Genomic DNA, 23,895 nt, shown 5'->3' on the forward strand with positions numbered 1-23,895 from the left:
TAAAAAAATCTGGCCGGGCACGGTGGCTTACGCCTATAATCCCAGCACTTTGGGAGCCCGAGGCAGGAGGATCATCTGAGGTCAGCAGTTCGAGACCAGCCTGACCAACATGGTAAAACCCTGTCTGTACTAAAAATACAAAATTAGCCGGGTATGGTGGTCAGCGCCTGTAATCTCAGCTACTTGGGAGGCTGAGGCAGGAGAATTGCTTGAACCCGAGAGGTGGAGGCAGCAGTGAGCCGAGATGGTGCCACTGCACTCCAGCCTGGGCAACAGAGTGAGACTCCATCTCAAAAAAAAAAAAAACCATGTTGCTATTTTAATAATTAGCAAAATGGAATCAGCCAAGTTTTAAATTTATATTCTCAATACTGTAGAGAGGCTGTTTTTTATGTTTGTTTACTAATTTGTACAGTATAGAAATAAACCTATGTCATGTCAAATGGTATATATTTTTGCCAGTCTGTAATTTTTCTCTTTTAGTTATGGTATTTGTTTGTTTGTTTATTTATTTATTTATTTATTTATTTTTTGAGACAGAGTCTCACTCTGTCGCCCAGGCTGGAGTGCAGTGGCACAATCTCGGCTCACTGCAGGCTCCGCCTGCAGGGTTCACGCCATTCTCCTGCCTCAGCCTCCTGAGTAGCTGGGACTACAGGCGCCCGCCACCACACCCGGCTAATTTTTTCTATTTTTAGTAGAGACGGGGTTTCACTGTGTTAGCCAGGATGGTCTCGATCTCCTGACCTTGTGACCCACCTGCCTCGGCCTCCCAAAGTGCTGGGATTACAGGCGTGAGCCACTGCGCCCGGCCTATTTATTTATTTATTTTGAGACGGAGTCTCTCTGTGTCACCCAGGCTGGAGTGCAATGGTGCGATCTTGGCTCACTGCAACCTCCGCCTCCCAGGTTCAAGCGATTCTCCTGCCTCAGCCTCCTGAGTAGCTGGGATTACAGATGTGCACCACCATGCCTGGCTCATTTTTTGTATTTTTAGTAGAGATGGGATTTCACCATGTTGGCTCAGCTCGTCTCAAACTCCTGATCTTGTGATCCACCCACCTCAGCCTCCCAAAGTGCTGGGATTACAGGCACGAGCCACAGCGCCCGGCTGATGTTTATTTTTTAATAGCTTTATTTCAGAGCATTTCAAACATATATAAAAGTAGACAGGGCCGGGCACAGTGGCTCACACCTATAATCCCAGCCGTTTGGGAGGCCGAGGTGGGTGGATCACTTGAGCCCAGGAGTTTGAGATGAGCGGGCCAACATGGTGAAACCCCATCTCTACTAAAAATACAAAAATTAGCCAGGCGTGATGGCACATGCCTGTAATCCCAGCTCCTCAGGAGGCTGAGTCAGGAGAATTGCGTGAACCTGGGAGGTGGAGGTTGCAGTGAGCCGAGATTGCGCCACTGCACTTTAGCCTGAGAGACAGAAAGACTGTCTCAAAAACAAACAAACAAACAAAAAAAACTAGACAGAGAGTCTGATGAATTCCTGTCTACGCGTCACTTAGTTCCAATGAGTGTCAGCTCATGCCTGATCATGTCTCATCCATACCCCTGTGCTCATACCCCCTCCTTTATTATTTTGAAGCAGGCCCCAGATATAAGATGTCAAATCCATGGTTATTTCAGTACCTCTAAAAGGACTTCTAAAAAATCATAACTGGCCGGGTGCAGTGGCTCACGCCTGTAATTCCAGCACTTTGGGGGGGCCGAGGTGGGTGGATCACCTGAGGTCACGAGTTCGAGACCAGCCTGGCCAACATGATGAAACCCTATCTCTACTAAATATAGAAAAAAGTTAGTTGGGTGTGGTGGCGGGCACCTGTAATACCAGCTACTTGGGAGGGCTGAGGCAGGAGAATCACTTGAACCCAGGAGGCGGAGGTTGCAGTGAGCTGAGATTGTACCACTGCACTCCAGCCTGGGCAATGAGTGACTCTCCCGTCTCAAAAAAAAAAAAATCATAACCGTATTGCTGTATTTTTTTTTTTTTCATTTTTCAATCTAATCAAAACTGTTGAATTTGTCCTTTTTATTCGTTTTTATTCTGTCCTTTCAAAAGAAGGGTTTTTCTCAAAGGCTAATTCAAGAAGGAGCAGAGAGGCAGAGACTGAGGGATCGTCTCACTGTGTTTAGTGTGTGGCGGACAGGCCCGGCGCAGTTGCCGGCACACAGGGAGAGGCCTCAGCTTCACCTGCCTTTTTCTCTCACAGGCATATTCAGTCACCATGAAGCTGCTGCACCCGGCCTTCCAAAGCTGCCTCCTGCTGACCCTGCTTGGCTTATGGAGAACCACCCCTGAGGCTCACGCTTCATCCCCAGGCGCACCGGCTATCAGCGCTGCCTCCTTCCTGCAGGATCTAATACATCGCTATGGCGAGGGTGACAGCCTCACTCTGCAGCAGCTGAAGGCCCTGCTCAACCACCTGGATGTGGGAGTGGGCCGGGGTAATGTCACCCAGCACGTACAGGGACACAGGAACCTCTCCACGGTAAGGCTCCCCTGCGAGCCAGCAGCTCTGCTCAGCCCCGTCTCTGGCCTCTTGGGGTTCCCTGTCTAGTTGGGCCCAGGGCAGCCTGGCAGCTTGGCAGAGGTAGGATGAGGCAGACAAGTCTCGATGATAGAGTGGACAGGCTGATTCTTTCTCCCTCATTGTCTGAATCAGCAAATTCTGAGTCTTCTGCAGCACATTCTGACCCCCTGCATAGGTGTTCTGAAGCCCTTAAGAAAAGGCAGCCTGGGGCCGGGCATGGTGGTTCACGCCTGTAATCCCAGCACTTTGGGAGGCCAAGGCGGGTGGATTATCTGAGGTCAGGGGTTCGAGACCGGCCTGGCCAACATGGTGAAACCCCGTCTCTACTAAAAATACAAGAATTAGCCAGGCATGGTGGCTCTGCCTGTGATCCCAGCCACTTGGGAAGCTGAGGCAGGAGAATCGCTTGAACCCAGGAGGTGGAAGTTGCAGTGAGCCAAGATTGAGCCATTGCACTCCAGCCTGGGCAACAGAGTGAGACTCTGTCTCAAAACAAAACAAAAGGCAGCCTGGAAGTGGGGTTCTCAGCCCCCCAGAGTCTTCCTCAGGGCCGCACTTGAGTCACTCAGAAATGCTGAGAAAACATGGCTCCCAGGACAGTATTTCTCGTAGAGTTTACCATTGACAGAGCCCATTACACACTATCCCGGGTGAGCCTGCAGTCCCTCCAGGTGCAGGTGAAATTATCTGCATTTTATAGGAGAGGACACCGAGGGTCCCACAGTGAGTCTCTGCAGAGACCAAGGCTGGAACGCCAGGTCTTTGGATTCTGTGTTCTTTCTTCCATATCATCTCTGCTAATCAGACTCTGGGGCTATTTGTGGCAGCCAAATATAAGTCAGCCAGCAAAATCTTTATATATCGACTTTGTTCCCTGTGCTGGTGTTGTGAGAAATAGAGAAAAATGAGTCATATTTAGGGAGTTGACTGTCACGATGGGGAGTTCAACCAACAGAGGACAAAGTCAGCAAGCACTGAAATGAAGCATTGCATTTTGTGGGTTGGACAGTAATTGTAGGATGCAGAAATGAGAGGGGGAGATGAGTGTGCTGCAGTCATCAGGGAAGGCTCGAGCATGGGGTGTCCTCCAGCTGCCCCTTGAAAGATGAGTGCAGTGTGGAGATAAAATGGACGGGGGTGCTGGGCACGGTGGCTCACGCCTGTAATCCCAGCACTTTGGGAGGCCTAGGCAGGCAGATCACTTGAAATCAGGAGTTCGAGACTAGCCTCTACTCCGTCTCTACTAAACGTCTCTACTGAAAATACAAAACCCCGTCTCTACTAAAAATACAAAAATTAGCCTGGTGTGGTGGTGGGTGCCTCTAATCCCAGCTACTCCGGAGGCTGAGGTGAGAGAATCACTTGAACCCAGGAGGTGGAGGCCTCAAAAGTGGGGGGTGGGGCGGGGCCAGGCGCCGTGGCTGACGCCTGTAACCCCAGCACTTTGGGAGGCTGAGGCAGGTGGATCACGAGGTCAGGAGATCGAGACCATCCTGGCTAACACGGTGAAACTCCATCTCTGCTAAAAATACAAAAATTGTCTGGGTATGGCGGCAGACACCTGTAGTCCCAGCTACTCGGGAGGCTGAGGCAGGAGAATTGCTTGAACCCGGGAGGCAGAGGTCACAGTGAATGGAAATTATGCCACTGCACTCCAAGCTGGCAACAGAGCAAGACTCCGTCTCAAAAAATAAAAATTAAAAAAAGGGACGGGGGAACCACGTGGCGTGGATGCAGAACACCGGAGCACATCAGATGCTGAGCCAGAGAGGAGCACGCCCCCGTGCCCCTGTGGGGTGATGCAGCTGTGTGAGCCTCAGGTCCTGCCAGGATAGCAGCAGCATCTTGGGGTGGCGGGAGTCCAGCCCTCAGCCTTGGAAGCCCAGGCACTTATTTTGGCAGCACACTGAGAGGGCTGACTCTCAGAGATAAGCCCATGTGAGAGCAAACTCAGAAAAGGCCTGGCATGTAGGTGTAGACAGTATAATTAGAAGTGGAGCTGCAGATTTCACAGGAACGGTTCGTGAGAAGCGCTTACCTGCCACCTCCCAAGGTGACTGTGTGCGGCGGCTGCTGGCCGGCCACGGCCCACTTTCCTGAATCTTCAGGTTTTCCTCCCCTACCCTCTGTGAACACATATGTCTTTCAGGCTGAGGGCAGTCCTATGGTTGAGGATGTGTGGAGCTGATCGGGCAGCACCACAGTTTTGGCAGAGCCCCACCCTTAGACATTTCAGCTTCAGAGAAGTAGCTGGAACCCACATTTTAACGTAATAGCTCCCTGGGCTATTGTGATGTGCAGTCAGATTTGGTACGAAGCTTGTATCTTCAGGCACACACACAGAATGCTGTTTTCTTTCTCTTGTTTTGTGGGGGATGGAGTCTCGTTCTGTTGCCCAGGCTGAAGTGCAGTGGTGCGATCTTGGCTCACTGCAACCTCCACCTCCTGGGTTCAAGTGATTCTCCTGCCTCAGCCTCCCGAGTAGCTGGGATTACAGGTGTGAGCTACCACGCCTGGCTAATTTTTGTATTTTTAGTAGAGATGGGGCTTCAACATGTTGGCCAGGCTGGTTTTGAACTCCTGACCTCAAGTGATCTGCCCATCTGAGTCTCCCAAAGTGCTGAGATTACAGGCGAGAGCCACCGCACCCGGCCCCAGAATGGTGTTTTCTAGAAACTATACCCTAGTGACAATATTTTGCTTTTTTTTTTTTTTTTTTTTAAGAGACAGGGTGTTGCTCTGTCACCCAGGCTGGAGTGCAGTGGTGTGATCATAGCTCATTCACTGTAGCCTCTAACTCCTGGGCTCTAGCAGTTCCCCTGCCTCAGCCTCCTCAGTAGTTGAGAGTACAGGTATGTGCCGCCACACCTCACTAATTTTTCAAGTTTTTGTAAAGAAGGGGTCTCATGTTGCCCAGGCTGGTCTCCAATTTCTGTCTTCAAGTGATCCTCCTGCCTTGGCCTTCCAAAGTGCTGGGATTACAGTGTTAGCCACCATGCCCGGCCACTTTGGTGACGATGATTGGAATCTTGTCATTCCCAAAGTTTCTCAGGCACTCATTTACCGACGGTTGTGCTTATGATGTGTAACTTTCCCGGCTGGTTGAGCCATAAGGATTAGTTACTAGTTTTTTAAGTTTAGGGAACACTTTGCCTTCATCCCTAGACTAGATGAATCTACAAATTCCCTGAAATTTGGACATTTCTGTCTTCTTTTTTTCCTCTGGGAAAGCTGAGTAGGTTGCTATTTAGCAGGGCAAGGCCTGACCTTTGGGGTCTAAGCGGCTTCCTGCCCTTCCTGTGTTTCAGTGCTTTAGTTCTGGAGACCTCTTCGCTGCCCACAATTTCAGCGAGCAGTCGCGGATTGGGAGCAGCGAGCTTCAGGAGTTCTGCCCCACCATCCTCCAGCAGCTGGATTCCCGGGCCTGCACCTCGGAGAACCAGGAAAACGAGGAGAATGAGCAGACGGAGGAGGGGCGGCCGAGCGCTGTTGAAGGTGAGCCAGGCGAGGAAGGCAGGAGCCCATCTCCCATCTTGCCCTTGTCTCACAAGGACCCCTGGGCTGAGCTGCTGCTGCTACTCACTGAATGCCTCACCAGTGATGACCAGGATGAGGTTGTCAGTGTCAGGAGCGGGAGTGATGATTGGATGGATAATTTTTGTATTTTGCAAGGATGGCCTAGCATGTTGTCAGACTCCTGGGCTGTAGCTGGCGAATGTTCAGAGCGTTGGACTTTTTGAGCGGCCTATGGATCCCTTTTTGGTCTGCTTTTTGTTTTATGTTGAACCATGGGGGCCCAACCCTTTGTTTTTTTTAATCTTTTTTTTTTTTTTTTTTTTTTTTGAGATAGGATGTCGCTCTGTCTCCGAGGCTGGAGTCCATTGGTGCAATCATAGCTCACTGCAGCCTTGACCTTCTGGCCTGAAGCGACCCTCCTGCCTCAGCCTCCTGAGTAGCTGGGACTACAGGTGTGCACCGCCATGCCCAGCTAATTTTTAAGTTTTTTGTAGAGACACGGTCTCACTATGTTACCCAGGCTGGTGTCAAACTCCTGGGCTCGAGTGATCCTCCTGCCTCGGCCTCCCAAAGTGCTGGGATCACAGGCATGAGCCACCATACCTGGCCTACTTTGGTTTTATAGTTTTTCCTTTAAGACCTCCTGGAGGCTGCACTTGGCCCCTGAATCCTTCTTCCCCTCCCTATCCCGGTATCCCTGATCCAGCCACAGTGGGCTTGCCACGAGCTGTGAGTGTACACCCTGATAGCCCTAAGCCCCATAGGGCTGGCGTGTGCTGCCTGAGTGTCGGCACCTGGAATATACTGTCTGTGTTACTACAAGTCCCTGTTTTCTGCTGTCGTTATTTACTTGTATGGCTTTTTTTGTTGTTTTTTGCTTGTTTTGAGACAGACTTTCGCTCTTGTTGCCCAGGCTGGAGTGCGGTGGTGCAATCTCAGCTCACTGCAACCTCCGCCTCCTGGGTTCAAGCGATTCTCCTGCCTCAGCCTCCTGAGTCGCTGGGATTTCAGCCACGTGCCACCACGCCCAGCTAATTTTTTGTATTTAGTAGAGATGGGGTTTCACCATGTTAGTCAGGCCAGTCTTAAACTCCTGACCTCAGGTGATCCACCTACCTCGGCCTCCCAAAGTGCTGGGATTACAGGCGTGCGCCACCGCGCCTGGCCTACTTGTATGGTTTTTAGGCTTCCGTGCTGTTTGCATCCGTGTCTCCATGGAAAAGGTGTTTCTCTTGGATAGCAATTTTGATAGAGTTTCCCTAGGCTTCTCCGCAGCATCTGGCAAGAGATGGACTCAGCGAATGTTTACTGATGGGTTGGTGGATCTCGGTCTGCCCCATCACACCTGAATTCAGAACAGGCCCGCCCCAGGCAGCAGGAGTGTCCCCACCATCAGTAATAGAGGCCCTCGTCTGTTCTTGTTCCTCCACAGTGTGGGGCTTTGGTTTTCTCAGTGTCTCACTGATTAACCTGGCCTCTCTCCTGGGAGTCCTCGTCCTGCCCTGCACGGAGAAAGCGTTTTTCAGCCGTGTGCTCACTTACTTCATCGCCCTGTCCATTGGAACGCTGCTGTCTAACGCGCTATTCCAGCTCATCCCAGAGGTGCAGTAGAACAGAAACGTGCGCGTCCTCTTTCCCTGGGGCGGCGCAGCTGAGCCAATCCCCTCCTCCCCTACCCTGGGCTCCAAGGCACCCAATGACTGCCACCAGAGAAATGAACCTGTGCCTCATATCAAAGCCACAAACGACTTCTAACTCTGGATCTCAGGGCCCACCTCTCACTCCTCTGGCCTCTGCAGGTGCTGTCAGATGCAAGGGTCTTCCAATTTCCCTCCTCCTGGGGACTTGACAGTCTCCCCTCCCTTCTTAAGCCCCATACATAAGGCATCAAGGGAAAGCCGCAGCTATCGACTGCCGTCCATGCCTTTGGTGCTAAGTAGTCGCTCTGTTCTAAGGAGAAATCCTGGCAGTACTCAGGTCTGGGCACCAAAAGCTTATCCATCTGGAATGAGATGGAAGGAAAAGAGGTTACCAAGTGATATGCAGAATTGGCCTAAAAAGCGAGTGTTCTTTAATTTTGAGCAGGCCATCATTTCTAGCACAGAGAGCCAAACACAGAACAAAGACTAAGACCAAACAAAATTAAAATGACAAGATAAATGGAAGGGGCACTCAGCCCTTTGTACCTTGCATCTTGACTTTTTCCTGATAGGACTGACTTCCTGGTACCTTGACTTGACTATTTTGAAATGTTAATTTTGTTGTTTAATTGTTATCACAAAGGAGCTATAAAAATAAGACCCAAGTTGACAGTCTGCCCACTTTTTTAGCTCAGGCAGGGATGCTGCTGTTGGGGGTGAGGATACGCAGACGTGTGGTTGACCCCATTAGGGAGTCGTGGATGCTGCCCTTCATAAAGATCCCATGTCAGCTGCTTCTCAGGCTTTCCCAGTCAAAAGACTCACCCAGAAAAGACAGCAGATGGGATGCCATGCCTTGCCTGTTCTTCCTGGTTGAATGTGAACCATCTTGGTGCCATCTCAAAATTCTGCATGGATCTGACAAATACTTTGCAAGGGAGGCCTCAACTTGGGCTATTTTTTCAGCTCCAGCAATGGAATATATTAATTTTTTAAAGATTTGAAATAAAATGCCTTGTGACTTGCTGGAATTGGAAATATTGTAATTGTGTGTGCTCCGCCCCTGTGGCCTGCCAGGGAGTGTCTCATCCTGGTCTGGTTCTGTCTTGCCCTCTTTTGGGCCTGGATGGAGTGTCACAACTGGGAAATGTTCAAGGAAATATTTTTGTCACAGGGTGTTCCTGGAGCCCTGTTCTCTATGCTTGAGCCCCTCTCAGAGCACATGGAAATGAACAAAGAAGTTGAGAGGTTAAGACACTGAATTTTATGGGCGTTGGGCATTAATTAATCATTCTCCATCCCTTCTGCCCTGCACATCTGGCTTGGTTGTATCTTGCACAAAGCAAACCAAATGGTCATGGTGTCACCCGAGCCTGCGCTGTATGAATTGGACATGCAGAAGCAAACGCAGCCCCAGAGTGATCAGCCTCTTTCCACATGCTTGCATGTCCTATAAAGAGAGCCCTCGAGTTCAAAGTCTGTCCTGGACAGCCTCTGTGATAGGCCTGGGCAGACCTTGGGTGTGTGACGAAGCAGCACCCTGCCCTGCCAGTCACACCACTGGCAGGAACGATTTGGGGCCACCAGTGGCCACAGGGGCAGAAGTCACAGGGTTCCAAGGCCACCTTGAATTCCTCTTTCTTCTGAACTGATTGAAGGAAATTTCATCAGATGTGAATCACTAACAAATTTTCTATTTCTCTCTCCCTCCCTACTTGTCTCTCTCTGATTTTTCTTTTTTGTTCCGTTAATATCCACCAAACTTTTCCTTGGGACCTCCCTATCTGCTCCACCTTTCTCCCCCTAAATGGTGGTTGCTGTGCAATGGGGCGTGTGCCTTCTCTCCCTGCCCTGGGTGGGGCTGGCCCTCCCTCCACACGGCAGTGTGGGGATACGGTCTCCTCTGTGTGACCGTCATCTCCCTCTGCTCCCTCCTGGGGGCCAGCGTGGTGCCCTTCATGAAGAAGACCTTTTACAAGAGGCTGCTGCTCTACTTCATAGCTCTGGCGATTGGAACCCTCTACTCCAACGCCCTCTTCCAGCTCATCCCGGAGGTATGGCAAGCCAGGGCCTCCATCCCGGAGCACGCCAGCGGGCACAGTGGGAGGACCTCCATTTGGATAGAAGGCATAGAGAGGGCACCTGGAGGCCCTTTCCTTTCGGAAAGTGAAGCTAGAACTTAGGCGTGAACTAGGAGAAGCAGCCTAGCATAGGCTGAAGAGCTGGGTTCAAATCTCAGCTCTGCTATCAGTAGGTTCTATAACCCTAGGCACACCACTGACCTCACACTGCCTCTGTTTCTTCAGATGTGAAATGGGGAGAGCAGTAGACCGGCCTCAGGACAATGTTGTGAGGGTGGAATGAACGAGTCTTCGGCAGCACTGAGTGCCTGGTGCGGAAAGTGCTGTCTGATGTGGGGTGAAAAGATGCAGTGTAGCGAGCTCACTCTGGCTCAGTTGTGGTGCTCAGATTGAGGCTTTGGGCGCAGAGAAGTTTAAAACACATCATCAGCCAGGTGCAGTGGCTCAAGCCTGTATTCCCAGCACTTTGGGAGGCTGAGGCAGGTGGATCGTTTCAGGTCAGGAGTTCAAGACCAGCCTGGCCAACATGGTGAAACCCCGTCTGTACTAAAAACACAAAAATTAGCCAGATGTGGTAGCGCACGCCTGTAATCCCAGCTATTCAGGAGGCACAAGAATCACTTGAACCCAGGAGATGGAGGTTGCAGTGAGCCGAGATCACACCACTGCTCTCCAGCCTGGGTGACGGAGTGAGACTCCATCTCAAAACAAACAAACAAACAAACCCCCACATCATCAGAACCCATAGGTCTCAGTAAAAAGATTGTCCATAGGGAGTTTTGGGGCAAAGGCAATGCAAGTCAAACACTGTCTGGTTTTATATACCTTGACGGTACCTTTGCCTAATAAGTTCATGAGAAAACTTGCCACAAAAGAAGGAACTGATGGTTCATCTAATTTGGTGTAATCCCCTCAGCAGACCCATTAATTACAGTGAGCACAGGACGTCTCCCTGTGGGTGGTCTCACAGGCCTGGACAGAGCCGCAGTTGAAGCAGAGATGACTGCATGTGCCTCTTACAACACTTGGTGTTTTCTGAAATGTCAGTTGGCTCCCTCCTAGTGGATCCTTAGGTTAACTCCATGGCATCGATAGAACAAGTAACGTTTTGCCACGTTGGAATCTGACTTGGACAAGAGCACATATCCCTGAGCCGAGAACCCAGCTTTTGGGATTTCTGAAGCTCAACCTATGATTTTGTATTCACTATCCTTTGTGGCTTTTTGCGGAGAAGTGTTAGTTGCCTATTTTCACTTCACTTTTCCCCCAAGATGATTTGACTTCCCTGGAAAGTCAGCATGAAAGTGTTGTTTCCCTGGAGGGTAGTGATTCAACTTGGCCCCTTTAAAACATATAGGCAACAAACAGCCCAGAGTTCCTTGAAGTAGGGATCAACTTTTATTTTGGACCAATTCATGAGAGGGCTGAAGTTTATTCAAGGCCCGTTTCCCATCAGAAAATGGAGGAACAACCCCGTAAATATATATACTTCCTATGTACCCACAAAAATTTTAAAAATAAAATAGGAGCAAGTCGTTAGATACTCTTTTTTTGTTTTTGAGACAGTCTCCCTCTGTCACCCAGACTGGAGTGCAGTGGTGTGATCTCGGCTCACTGCAATCTCTACCTCCTGGGTTCAAGCCATTCTCCTGCCTCATACTCCCGAGTAGCTGGGATTACAGGTGTGCCACCAGGCCCAGATAATTTTTGTATTTTTTTTTTTAGTAGAGTTGGGGTTTCACCATGTTGGCCAGGCTGGTCTCAAAACTCCTGGCCTCAAGTGATCCACCCACCTCGGTCCTCTAAAGCGCATGAGCTACCGTGCCCGGCCAGGTCATTAGACACATTCACAAGAACCCACTATAAATCAGGAGCTTACCCTAGGACAGAATTCTCTTGATTTCTACTCCTGTCTTCTTCCCAGCAGATTCTCCCCTCCCTCTTTGATAAGTGACGATTTCAGAAAGGACTCAAAACAAAACCCAAAAATTGACGCTCGCAATAATACAGTCCACTTTCTTGGTTCTGTGGTCACTGGGAGGTCTGCGGTTAGGAAGACGCTGCAGTTCTTATTATTTAACTGGGAAATGGGTTTCCCGTTTTAGAAAGTATAATTACACCATCTCCCTTTGTGTTTACAGGCAGGTCAGCCAGGAACACTAGATAAGATAAGATGAAAATAAATACAAGTGTCTACTCCTTCAGTATGAAATCTACTGGCAGAGAATGCCTTCATATCAAAGCACCAAGAGAAATCAAAAGTGGAAAACCATATCAGAGGTTTTTCTTTCTGGGATTAAAATTCTACAGATGATCAGTCTTTTGCATCAGCAAGTAAGCTTGAGAAGAACCTGGCAGGTTTAGTGATGTCACATCAGGGAAACACCAAGGACTAGATTTTTTGCTGGAAAGAGGATGGGTAGATGGCAGAGTTACTCCATTAAGCCTCTCTCCTTTCCTACAGTCAAGGAAGTAGTTAAGACATAAGAGGGGGACCAGTAAAGATGCTTTATTTTCTTTAAAACTCATTTTCTTTTCCTGGGTCCACAGGCTTTTGGTTTCAACCCTCTGGAAGATTATTATGTCTCCAAGTCTGCAGTGGTGTTTGGGGGCTTTTATCTTTTCTTTTTCACAGAGAAGATCTTGAAGATTCTTCTTAAGCAGAAAAATGAGGTGAGGCCCAATTGTTGCTGAAGAAAGCTCTTCTAGGGAAAGCACCCATCTCAAAAAATGTCGATGTATTGTGGTGGTGGTGGTGGTGATGGTCTTAGCCCAATATCACAATTTCCGTGAAACTCTTAACTTCTTGAGGAGACAATCCCATTTTACCTCCTGAGGATATTTGGCCAGAAGTGAGGCCAGACCAGAAACTAGATCTGGCCAGGATGCCTTCTACTAAGCAGTAGTTTATCCCCTTTGTTTTGTTCTAGATTATTTCCTTAATATATTTGTATCTTTACAGGATGGGGAGAAGAGCTTGATAACATGCATTCATTCTGTATGAAGTATGAGGCTGCAGAGAAACAGGACTATTATAGTACAGTTTCAAAAAGATATCTTTAGTGGCTGGCATGCAGTTATTCCCTAAATAGCTGCTGAATTGAGTGAGATTAGCCATTGCAAAAGAGGAGCTCTAAATATTTGAGCAGTGGCTGCCTTGCTGGAATAAGCATGTACCCCAAGGAGATAGCTTTGATATCTGTCTGACACCAGGTCCTTCGCACTTGGTGCAGATTTATATATATAGATATTAGAAACAGGGTCTCGCTTCGTTGCCCAGGCTGCTCTCAAACTCAGCCCAAGCAGTCCTCCCACCTCGGCCTCCCACAGTGCTGGGATTACAGGTGTGAGCCACCGTGCCCAACCATGGCTTTATATAATAGCTTTTGCTACGTTTCTGGGCACGTGACCTGCTTGTGTCGTCTTCGATGGTAAGGCTGAGGTCTTCCAGTGTGTGAAGCGCTTCCTCGGAGCAGGTGCTCAATCAGGTTTGTGGTTTTGGTGAATGTCATGCTGATCCCTCCCTGCCACCCCTCCAGCATCATCATGGACACAGCCATTATGCCTCTGAGACACTTCCCTCCAAGAAGGACCAGGAGGAGGGGGTAATGGAGAAGCTGCAGAATGGGGACCTGGACCACATGATTCCTCAGCACTGCAACAGTGAGCTGGACGGCAAGGCGCCCGTGGTGGACGAAAAGGTCATTGTGGGCTCGCTCTCTGTGCAGGTCAGTGGGCCACCAGCTGCTTGGTGGAGCCTCTAAGAGGTTGACTCAGGCTTACCTTGAGGGCACATGGTCCAGCCTTTGACTCTGCGGGCCCCGGGGGTGTGCTTTCTCCTAGGACCTGCAGGCTTCCCAGAGTGCTTGCTACTGGCTGAAAGGTGTCCGCTACTCTGACATCGGCACTCTGGCCTGGATGATCACTCTGAGCGACGGCCTCCACAATTTCATCGACGGCCTGGCCATCGGTGCTTCCTTCACTGTGTCGGTTTTCCAAGGCATCAGCACCTCAGTGGCCATCCTCTGTGAGGAGTTCCCACATGAGCTGGGTAAGCGTGCGTCCCCCGTTCCACTGGTGCTCCCTCGGGTGGTGGTACAGGCCCCCTTCCTGTGGCTGGTTCCTTGCTCCCGTCTCCCTGTCTTCACAGTGCTTATTGTAACTGATTTAACACACTCCTAAAGCTTCATGTACCCTAATCACTTTTTTTTTTTTTTTTTTGGAGACGGAGTCTCGCACTGTTGCCCAGGCCGGAGTGCAGTGGTGTGATCTCGGCTCACTGCAACCTCCATCTCCTGGGTTCAAGAGATTCTCCTGCCTTAGTCTCCCAAGTAGCTGGGATTACAGGCACCTGCCACCACACCTGGCTAAATTTTTTTTGTTTTGTTTTGTATTTTTAGTAGAGACAGAGTTTCACTACGTTGGCCAGGCTGGTCTTGAACTCCTGACCTTGTGATCCGCCCGCCTCAGCCTCCCAAAGTGCTGGGATTACAGGCGTGAGCTACCGAACCTGGCCTAACCACCATTTCTTAATGATTAAATAGATAATTTAAAATGATGGGGTTTTTTACAGGGGTGTTTGTTTCCTTTTAGCCCCATGTGCAGTGGCTCAGTTCTCACCTATACAGTGGGGTTAATAAGAGCACCTCCTTTTAGAATTATAGTGAGGATTAAAGGAAAACAAAGGGTGAGAGGGACTTCCCATGTGCCAGGTGCTATTCTGAGCACTCAGTAAAGGCTCTCTCTTCTAGCCTGTTAATCTTCCAAAGGCTCAGGTGCCTGGCAGGTGCATGGCAGGTGGATGAACCAGGGGGTAGGAGGGACTTAGTTTGATGAGAAGGAGAGTGTAGAAAGCCAGTAATTACTCCAGAGGCTTTAGGGACGACTTAGGGTCAAGTTCTGGCTTTACCATATATTGACTTGTGACTTCGGGCAAATCACTTAACTTCTCACAGTCTCGACACTTAACTTCTTGCAGACTCGATTTTGTTTCCATGGTAGTTGTGAGGAAGGGGGTTCCTTCTGTTTCACTATGAATCCAGAGAGAAATGAGGAGGCCAGTGCCAGCTGGTCATCTATTTTTAAAATCCTGAGAAAGATTTTCAGGCTCTAGGCTGGGTATACGGCCAGTTTGGCAATGGAGACGGGTCCTGAACAGGAAGTTCAAGGGCCTGTCTTGTCACTTCTGTCTTGAGTCTAGGGCCGTCTTGATTTTTTTTCACCCACACTTTCAGCAGTCTGATGTCATCAGTGCCCTCTGTCTCCCACAACCTTGTATGACTGGCTCTCACTTTGTCGCCAGGCTGGATTCAAACTCCTGAGCTCAAACAATCCTCCCAGCTGAGCCTCCCGAGTAGCTGGGATGACAGGTGTGTGTTCACCATGCTCATCTTACTCTTCCTTCCTCATCCCTCCCCTTTTCATTCTCCCTGCTGTAGGAGACTTTGTCATCCTGCTCAACGCTGGGATGAGCATCCAACAGGCTCTCTTCTTCAACTTCCTTTCTGCCTGCTGCTGCTACCTGGGTCTGGCCTTTGGCATCCTGGCCGGCAGCCACTTTTCTGCTAACTGGATTTTTGCGCTGGCTGGAGGAATGTTCTTGTATATTTCTCTGGCTGATATGGTAAGTGTTCCACAGTTCACTGGATGGGAGGGCGGCTAAGGGGATGGATGTTAGGTAGGTAGTTTTTTTTATTTTTATTTTTTTGAGATGGAGTCTCACTCTGTCTCCCAGGCTGGAGCGCGGTGGCATGATCTCAGCTCACTGCAACCTCCGCCTCCCGGGTTCAAGTGATTCGCCTGCCTCAGCCTCCTGAGTAGCTGGGATTACAGACGTGGGCCACCATGCTTGGCTAATTTTTGTATTTTTAGTAGAGATAGGGTTTCCCCATATTGGCCAGGCTAGTCTCGAACTCCCGGCCTCAGGTGATCCACCCACCTCGACATCCCAAAGTGCTGGGATTACAGGCATGAACCACTGCACACGGCCGGTAGTTTGTTTTTAATAACAGCTTTGTTAGCTTTCTTTCACATACCACAGAGTTCGTCTGTTTAAGGTGTACCTACCATTCAGCAGTTTTTAAGGGGGCATTAGATTTTAAAGGAGGAAAATTTATGTTTTTGTTAGCATATGTCATTAAAGAAAATGATTATAATTGATCTATGGTCTTTATTAATTATTATGGAATGGCTGTATATAGATAAGAGACAGAAGGAAGGAAAGAAAATTACGCATGATCATACCACCCCTAAAACAATAATAGCAATACTTTGGTTTGTTTCTTTTTTTATCTCAATGCATTGGGTGTATCTTTTTCTTTAATTTTTTTTTTTAGACAGAGCCGCATTCACCTAGCCTGGAGTGCAGTGTATGATCATAGGTCATTGCAACCTTGAACTCCAAAGCTTAAGTGATCCTCCTCCCTCAGTCTCCCAAGCAGCTAGGACTACAGGGTCTAGCCACCATGCCCAGCTAATTTTTTTGAATTTTTATAGAATGGGGTCTCTGCTGCCTAGGCTGGTCTTGAACTTGTGGCCTCAAGGGATCCTCCCATCTCAGCCTCTCAGAGTGCTGGGATTATAGGTGTGAGCTACTGCATCTAGCTTGTTAATAACATCTTGGTAACAAAAAGACCTCTTCAAGTGTTCCAAGTCCACAATAAGGCCAGGCATGGTGGCAGGCACCTGTGGAGCTACTCAGGAGGCTGAAGTGGGACAATTGCTCGAGCCCAGGAGTTTGAGGCTGCAGTGAGCTATGTTCACACCACTGCACGCGAGCCTGGGCAAGAGTGAGTGGAAAAAAGGAAAAAAAAACAGTCTATAATATAAAGTTTATTTTTTATCAGAGTACATTTATTTTTAGCCAGACTCTAAACTCATCCAGAGCCACATACACGTTGAGTACTTTGTTTTACCTAGACAGTTATAAAGACATGGTACCTGCTATTGTTAATTTTCTTTTTTTGTTTTGTTTTGTTTTGGAGATGGAGTCTCGCTCTGTTGCCCAGGCGGGAGTGCAGTGGCGTGATCTCCATTCACTGCAGCTTTGCCTTCCGGGTTCGAGCAATTCTCCTGCCTCAGCCTCTCAAGTAGCTGGGACTACAGGCTTGCGCCACCATGCCCAGCTAATTTTTATATTTTTAGTAGAGATAGGGTTTCACCATGTTGGTCAGGCTGGTCTCGAACTCCTGACCTCTAGTGAGCCGCTGCACCTGGCCCTGTTAATTTTCTTTGTCAACCAACCTGATCTATATCTCCATCACTGAATTGCCCTGGGCTTACAAGATAAAGCAAGGAATTGCAGCTGTGTTGTTTCTTGCTTCTTTCCCAGTTCCCTGAGATGAATGAGGTCTGTCAAGAGGATGAAAGGAAGGGCAGCATCTTGATTCCATTTGTCATCCAGAACCTGGGCCTCCTGACTGGATTCACCATCATGGTGGTCCTCACCATGTATTCAGGACAGATCCAGATTGGGTAGGGCCCTGCCAAGAGCCTGTGGGACTGGAAGTCGGGCCCTGGGCTGCCCGATCACCAGCCTGAGGACTCACCATCCACAATGCACCACGGAAGAGGCCGTTCTATGAAAAACTGACACAGACTGTATTCCTGCATTCAAATGTCGGCCGTTTGTAAAATGCTCTATCCTAGGAATAAGCTGCCCTGGTAACCAGTCTCTAGCTAGTGCCTCTCGCCCTCTCCTCACCTCCTTTTCTCTCAGTGACTCTGGAATCTGAATGCAGCTTACAAGACAAGCCTGACTTTTTTCTCTGATTACCTTGGCCTCCTCTTGGAACCAGTGCTGAAAGGTTTTGAATCCTTTACCCAACAATGCAAAAATAGAGCCAATGGTTATAACTTGGCTAGAAATATGAAGAGTTGAATCCATAGTGTGGGGCCCATGACTCTAGCTGGGCACCTTGGACTTCCAGCTGGCCAACAGAAGAGACAGGAGACAGGAAGCCTTCCCATTTTTTCAAAGTCTGTTTAATTGCCTATTACTTCTCTCAAAGAGAACCTGAAGTCAGAACACGTGAACCAGGGTGAGAGGCGAGGCAAGGTTCATCCTGAATGGGAGAGGAAGTCGAACCACTGCTGTGTGCCTTGTCAGGATGCTCACTTGTTCCTACTGAGATGCTGGGTATTGATTTTGTAACAGCACCTGGTGTTTCATGGCTGTCCAAGTGAGCTAACATGGCAGTATGGCTGCCAGGACCTCCTCTTTCAGGTTAACACTGACAGAATGGAGGCTCAGGCTGTCTGCAAGAAAACAGTTGGTTTGGCTGTGATTTTGACCTCCTCTTCCCCACTGCCATCTTCTAAGAGACTTTGTAGCTGCCTCCTAGAAGCACATTCTGAGCACATTTGAGACCTCTGTGTTAGAGGGGAGACTGCACAAACTATCCTCCTCCAGGTTGAGACGTCTGCAGAGTGGCAAGCTGACTTGTAGAAATGGGGTGCCATTTATGCTCTACTTAGACAAGGGTAATCAGAAATGGAATCAGTGCAGGCAAAATTTAGGATTTGCCGCTTCCATAAATCAAAGCATGACTAATAGGGGGTCTCTGAAATGTAAGGGCACAAACTTCACTTAGGGCATCGCAGATGTTTGCAGAATGGCGGGCCTAATGATTACGCTACAGATGGGTTTTAAATGACCCGTCTAGGTTACTGCTTCTTTTCAAAAAAAGTCGAATCCTGCATTGAATTGAATATGAATTGCTCTAACTCTCTCCAGAAAATGGATGGAGATAACTTGTCTGCAAAACTGTAGGCCAGCCTCAGCCACTGTGGAGCCCTTGCCTCCGAGCTCTGGCTTCAAGGGGAGCTCTTCTCCAGGTTCACTAGGTGAATTGATTTATTATTATCATATTGATAATGTGAGATTCTTTAGCCACTTTGGGGAGCCTTTCTCTCCAGAAGCCTTTCTTAGTGGTGCCCACAGTTGGAGCCCAGGGGCCATGTTTGCAAACTGATTCATGTGCATGGCTGATAGGAGTACTGGTTCACTACCAATGCCTGAGCTTTTCTCTTACATAGAAAAACTGTCCACTCTCAGTAATCACAAGCAGCATCCATTTTGTTTTCTCTTCTTGGGAGACATCTGTCAAACCAGGAATATTCTTGAAAAGAACATGAGCAGGAAAACTGCTGGTGATACTTTAAGTTTTGTTTTTATCTTGCCTGTTGGCTTCAATACATTTGAGAATACGCTGAAGAGGGAAAATTTCAGTGATGGAGATTCTAGATTAAATATCGGGACTGATTTCCTGGTAGGATTATGGTCTAGTTTTACCAAAGAACCAATTCCTTGAATGTTGGAATCTAACTTTTTATATTGTCATTATTATTGTTATTTTTAAACGGTTCTTTGTCTTTTCTGTTTTATTTTTCTCAAGCTGCTTTCAGGAGCTAGCAGAAAATAACTCAAAGTTGGAGACTCTGAAAGATTTTGCTTTAACCTAACTCACATTGATGTATTAAATTTATAATTTTAGCATTCCCAATAGATCCTATCATTCCTTAAACATAATACCCTTTGTCTTGGAGTAGAATATTAAGTTAGAGTTAGTGGATTTCTAGTTTAGGAGAGGAGCTCAAAACTATAATCTTTAACAAATTGAAAAATGAAATAGGGTGTTTTCCCTTTTTGTGCACACCTATATTACCTTAAGAAATTTCCTTCCATAGACAGCTGCCTCAAAGGGAAATCCTCTTTAAACTGTAATTGGCGAAGAGGTCAGTCCTAGTCGGAGCTTAGGAGGGGTGGAGACGCTCACATCGTCTGACTTGAGTCGCCACTGATTGTGGCAACAGCTTTGCCTCATGAGTCGAAAATTGGCAATGTCTTTTGATTTTTAGGTGTTGAATTTGCTGTTTCAAGCATTTGTACATATTAGAAGTCTAAGGAGTAGTGAGTCAGTGGGAGGACTTTTTCACCCCTGGCATTAGCAGCTTCAACCTCGTTTTCCAGATGCACCAGCTCCTGTTAATAAGTTAGCAAGGAAAGTGTATGTCATGTGCAGGAACAGTGAGGCAGGGACAGGGGTTCTGCTCCTTCTCACCTCACCACCGGCACGCAGCTTGCCCCTGTCTTTGCCCCCAAAGGTGTTTTGTGTCTAGTGTCAAATTGGAGCTATTCTTCACTGGTCCTTAACCTTGGGTTTTAAAAAGAAGGCTTCTCTGTTTGGGCAGCATAAGAGCTGAGTATAGTAAGTCCTCTTCCAAAGAGATGGCAATATGATGGGCATCTGCTTTAAAACAAAGTTGTCTGATTTTTGCAAGAGAGGTTAGGATTTTATTGTTCATATTTCCCTTTACAGTTCTGCAGTTCCATCACAGTATTTTTTTAAATAACTCAGGTGTATGAGAAGAAATTAGAAAAGAAAATTAACTTATGTGGACTGTAAATGTTTTATTTGTAAGATTCTATAAATAAAGCTATATTCTTTAATTGTTGAGAGTCCCACGTGTGATCATTTGCAATAAATGTGGATGTAATGAAGGCTGTTGAACACAAGGTGGCGATGGTGTCTCACTGACGTACAAAGTTTTGTTTTACCAAGTCTGGTTTAACATTTGACTGGGATTTTAGAAGGTGGTTTTTTTGTTGTTGTTATTGAGACAGAGTTTTGCTCTTGTCGCCCAGGCTGGAGTGCAGTGGTGCGATCTTGGCTCACTGCAACCTCCGCCTCCCGGGTTCAAGTGATTCTTCTGCCTCAGCCTCCCGAGTAGCTGGGATTACAGGTGCCCGCCACCACACCCGGCTAAATTTTATATTTTTAGTAGAGATGGGGTTTCGCCATGTTGTCCAGGCTGGTCTCGAACTCCTGACCTCAGGTGATCTGCCCGCCTTGGCCTCCCAAAGTCTTGGGATTACAGGCTTGAGTCATTGTGCCAGGCCAAGAAGGAAGCTTTTGTACTCTCTTTTCTTTCTTTGAGACAATCTCACTCTGTCACCCAGGCTGGAATGCAGTGACACGATCTCGGTTCACTGCAGCCTCTGCTTCCTGGGTTCAAGCGATTCTCATGCCTCAGCTTCCTGAGTAGCTGGGACTACAGGCATGCGGTACCATGCCCAGCTAATTTTTGAATTTTGTTTTTTTTGTTTTTTGTTTTGAGACGGAGTCTCGCTCTATTGCCCAGGCTGGAGTGCAGTGGCATTATCTCGGCTCACTGCAAACTCCGCCTCCTGGGTTCACGCCATTCTCCTGCCTCAGCCTCCCGAGTAGCTGGGACTACAGGTGCCCGCCACCGCGCCCGGCTAATTTTTTGTGTTTTTAGTACAGACAGGGTTTCACCGTGTTAGCCAGGATGGTCTCGATCTCCTGACCTCGTGATCCCCCCGCCTCGGCCTCCCAAAGTGCTGGGATTACAGGCGTGAGCCACCAGCCATGATTTTTGAATTTTTAATAGAGATGGGGTTGCGCCACGTTGGCCAGGCTGGTCTCAACTCCTGACCTCAGGTGATCAGCCTGCCTCGGCCTCCCAAAATGCTGGGGTTACAGGCATGAGCCACCGCGCCTGGCCTATACTCACTTTAATTGGTTTCTCTCTCTCTCTCTCTCTCTCGATATATCTATCTTCCTGTATAGATAGATAACTGTATCTACAGATATAGTTTTATATCTATCTAGAGAGAGAGAGTGAGCTTGAACTCCCAGGCTCAAGCAATCTTCCAGCCTTAACCTTTTGAGTAGCTGGGACTAGAGGCGAGCACTACCATGCCTGATTAATTTTTTATTTTTATTTTTTATAGAAACATCTTGCTACATTGCCCAAGCTAGCCTTGAACTCTTGGCCTCCCAAAGTGCTGCGATTTTAGGCGCAGATCACCAAGCCTGGCCAAAATCGATTAGTTCATCTCTTTCGGAGGCTGTGATCTCACTGTGTTGCATGATAAAAGAATTGTGGTGTTTCCAAGAAGACTTTTCTATCACCCTGTTTTCTCTTACATAAACTTGAAACTTGCAACGTATGCTTAGTTTAAGCCACATTTCTATATCTTACAGGGAAAAGTCCTCTGTCAATGAGACTTAAAATGCTAAAGCTATTCCCATTCCAATTTAGTCGTAGGGTCAGGGATCTGTTTTTCTTCGACAACAGAAATGACCAGTAAGATAAAAAAGAAGTTGGTTCAATCTTATGACTACCTGCATTAGAGATTTTCAAATGCCTGTTAGTCCTTCCTTTGTTAAAACAAGAATAATATATGAAGTGGCTCGTGTTGGTCGTTTAATTTGCATTACCTCACTACTACGCCATTTGCTGTTCAAAATGACATTCACACTGCCCTTCAGCTCCTGACACCTTGACGTCCTTTTCTGCCTACAGTCCTTCCTGTCTTTCCAGGAGTCTGTCTCTGCAAACCTCAATTACAGGACTTGCACTGTAATTGCTGTTCTTTGCTTACCAAATTCCTTCTGGGTGGAGGCCGTATCTGGTTTCTTTCTGTGATGTCAGCACTGACCATATGGAAAGAATGAAAAAACTAAATGAGCCAGGTGCAATGGCTCATGCCTGTAATCCCAGCACTTTGGGAGGCCAAGGCAGGTGGATCACTTGAGGTCAGGAGTTTGAGGCCAGCCTGGTCAACATGGTGTGAAACCCTATCTCTACTAAAAATACAAAATTTAGCCGGGCATGGTGGTGTGCCCCTGTAATCCCAGTTACTCAAGAGGCTGACGCAGGAGAATCGCTTGAACCCGGGAGGCAGAGGTTGCAGTGAGCCGAGATCGTGCTACTGCACTCCAACCTGGGCAACAGAGTAAGACTCTGTCTCAAAAAAAAAAAGACTAAATGAAATGTCTTTAAGTTCTGTGTTGGTGGAGATGCTCCCTTTCCATGGCGAGAAGTTCCTGTTGTGTCTTCCAGTCATTGGTGATGGTTGTGCTTATGCTTTATTACTCGGTCCACCTTAATTTAGAAATGTAAGTTTGAGAGAGGTGTACTTGTGGCCCGCATGGAACAGAGCTAAGCAAAGTAAACAGGCCATTAAGTAGATTAAAACCTTGACCTTAGCCATCTCTTTATAATACTCTTAATCAGCTAAGCCATCTAGGACATTTCTGGTGGAAGGTGAAATAACTGAAATTCAAAAAATGCTATAATGAGTGTTCTCTCCTACTTTGTTCCTTCTGTGCACTTTACCGTTCAGTGAAGCTTGGGTCGGATTTGGGCAAAACCCACTTCAAGAAATAGCAAACACACTAAACGTGGACATAGTGTTTTTGATGCGTGGAAATGTTGCATTCGTGATTGGTGGCTTTTGGCTGATTTTTCTTTTTTTTTTTAATAGTGGAAAAAAAATCAGTGGTTGGGAGCGATCCACAAGTCCTTTATCAGCCTTCAGCTAAGTATGCTAAGAACTGCCAGCCAAAAAACAGTTGTATTTCTTTTCAGTAGATGTCTATTCTTGCCAGATGTCTTTTCAGGGTTTTTTGTTTTTGTTTTTGTTTTTTAATGAAGGAAGGGAGTTAACGGAGTATCCTTTATAATAGCAACCCTTGATCCAGCAGTAGGTCAGATTCCAAGATGGTAGCATCAATTATGGTTAAGGAATAATCCCAAAGTGTTCTGACGCTGGCAATCATAAGCCAAGAAGTTCTTCTACTAGGCTCTAGATGGTTTTTTTTGTTTGTTTGTTTGTTTTTTTGAAACAGAGTTTTGCTCTTGTTGCCCAGCCTGGAGTGCAATGGTGCGATCTCGGCTCACTACAACCTCCACCTCCCAGGTTCAAGCGATTCTCCTGTCTCAGTCTTACCAAGTAGCTGGGATTATAGGCATGCACCACTAAGCCAGGCTAATTTTGTATTTTTAGTAGAGATGAGGTTTCTCCATGTGGGTCAGGCTGGTCTCGAACTCCCAACCTCAGGTGATCCACCCACCCTGGCCTCCCAAAGTGCTGGGATTATAGGCGTGAGCCACCGTGCCCGGCTTGTTTTTTTTTTTTTTTTTAATTTTATTTTGAGACAGGGTCTTGCTCTGTTACTCAGGCTAGAGTGCAGTTTCTCGATCATGGCTCGCTGTAGCCTCAATCTCCTGGGCTCAAGTGATTCTCCCACCTCAGCTCCCAATTAGCTGGGGGTACAGGCATGTGCCACCACACCTGGCTAAT

At 47.7% G+C, this 23,895-nt stretch overlaps 1 protein-coding gene across 2 annotated transcripts in view; it reads left to right on the forward strand.

The window, feature by feature from the left end:
- The window catches only part of SLC39A14 (solute carrier family 39 member 14), a 55,156-nt gene extending 34,924 nt beyond the window's left edge, over window positions 1–20,232 (forward strand). The window contains exons 2-9 of one of the 2 annotated variants that reach the window (XM_054498289.2): window positions 2,225–2,503; window positions 5,854–6,040; window positions 9,586–9,755; window positions 12,333–12,455; window positions 13,322–13,510; window positions 13,626–13,833; window positions 15,221–15,405; window positions 17,113–20,232. In XM_054498289.2, coding sequence (XP_054354264.1) covers window positions 2,240–2,503; window positions 5,854–6,040; window positions 9,586–9,755; window positions 12,333–12,455; window positions 13,322–13,510; window positions 13,626–13,833; window positions 15,221–15,405; window positions 17,113–17,259 — 1,473 coding nt within the window. In that variant the 5' untranslated portion in view covers window positions 2,225–2,239 and the 3' untranslated portion in view covers window positions 17,260–20,232. Of the gene's footprint in view, window positions 1–2,224; window positions 2,504–5,853; window positions 6,041–7,493; window positions 7,664–9,585; window positions 9,756–12,332; window positions 12,456–13,321; window positions 13,511–13,625; window positions 13,834–15,220; window positions 15,406–17,112 lie in introns of both variants that reach the window. The other variant, XM_054498292.2, reaches the window with a different exon arrangement.
- The last annotated feature ends 3,663 nt before the right edge of the window (window positions 20,233–23,895 follow it).

The sequence above is a fragment of the Pongo pygmaeus genome, chromosome 7 (assembly GCF_028885625.2).
Source record: "Pongo pygmaeus isolate AG05252 chromosome 7, NHGRI_mPonPyg2-v2.0_pri, whole genome shotgun sequence".
Lineage (NCBI taxonomy): Eukaryota > Metazoa > Chordata > Mammalia > Primates > Hominidae > Pongo > Pongo pygmaeus.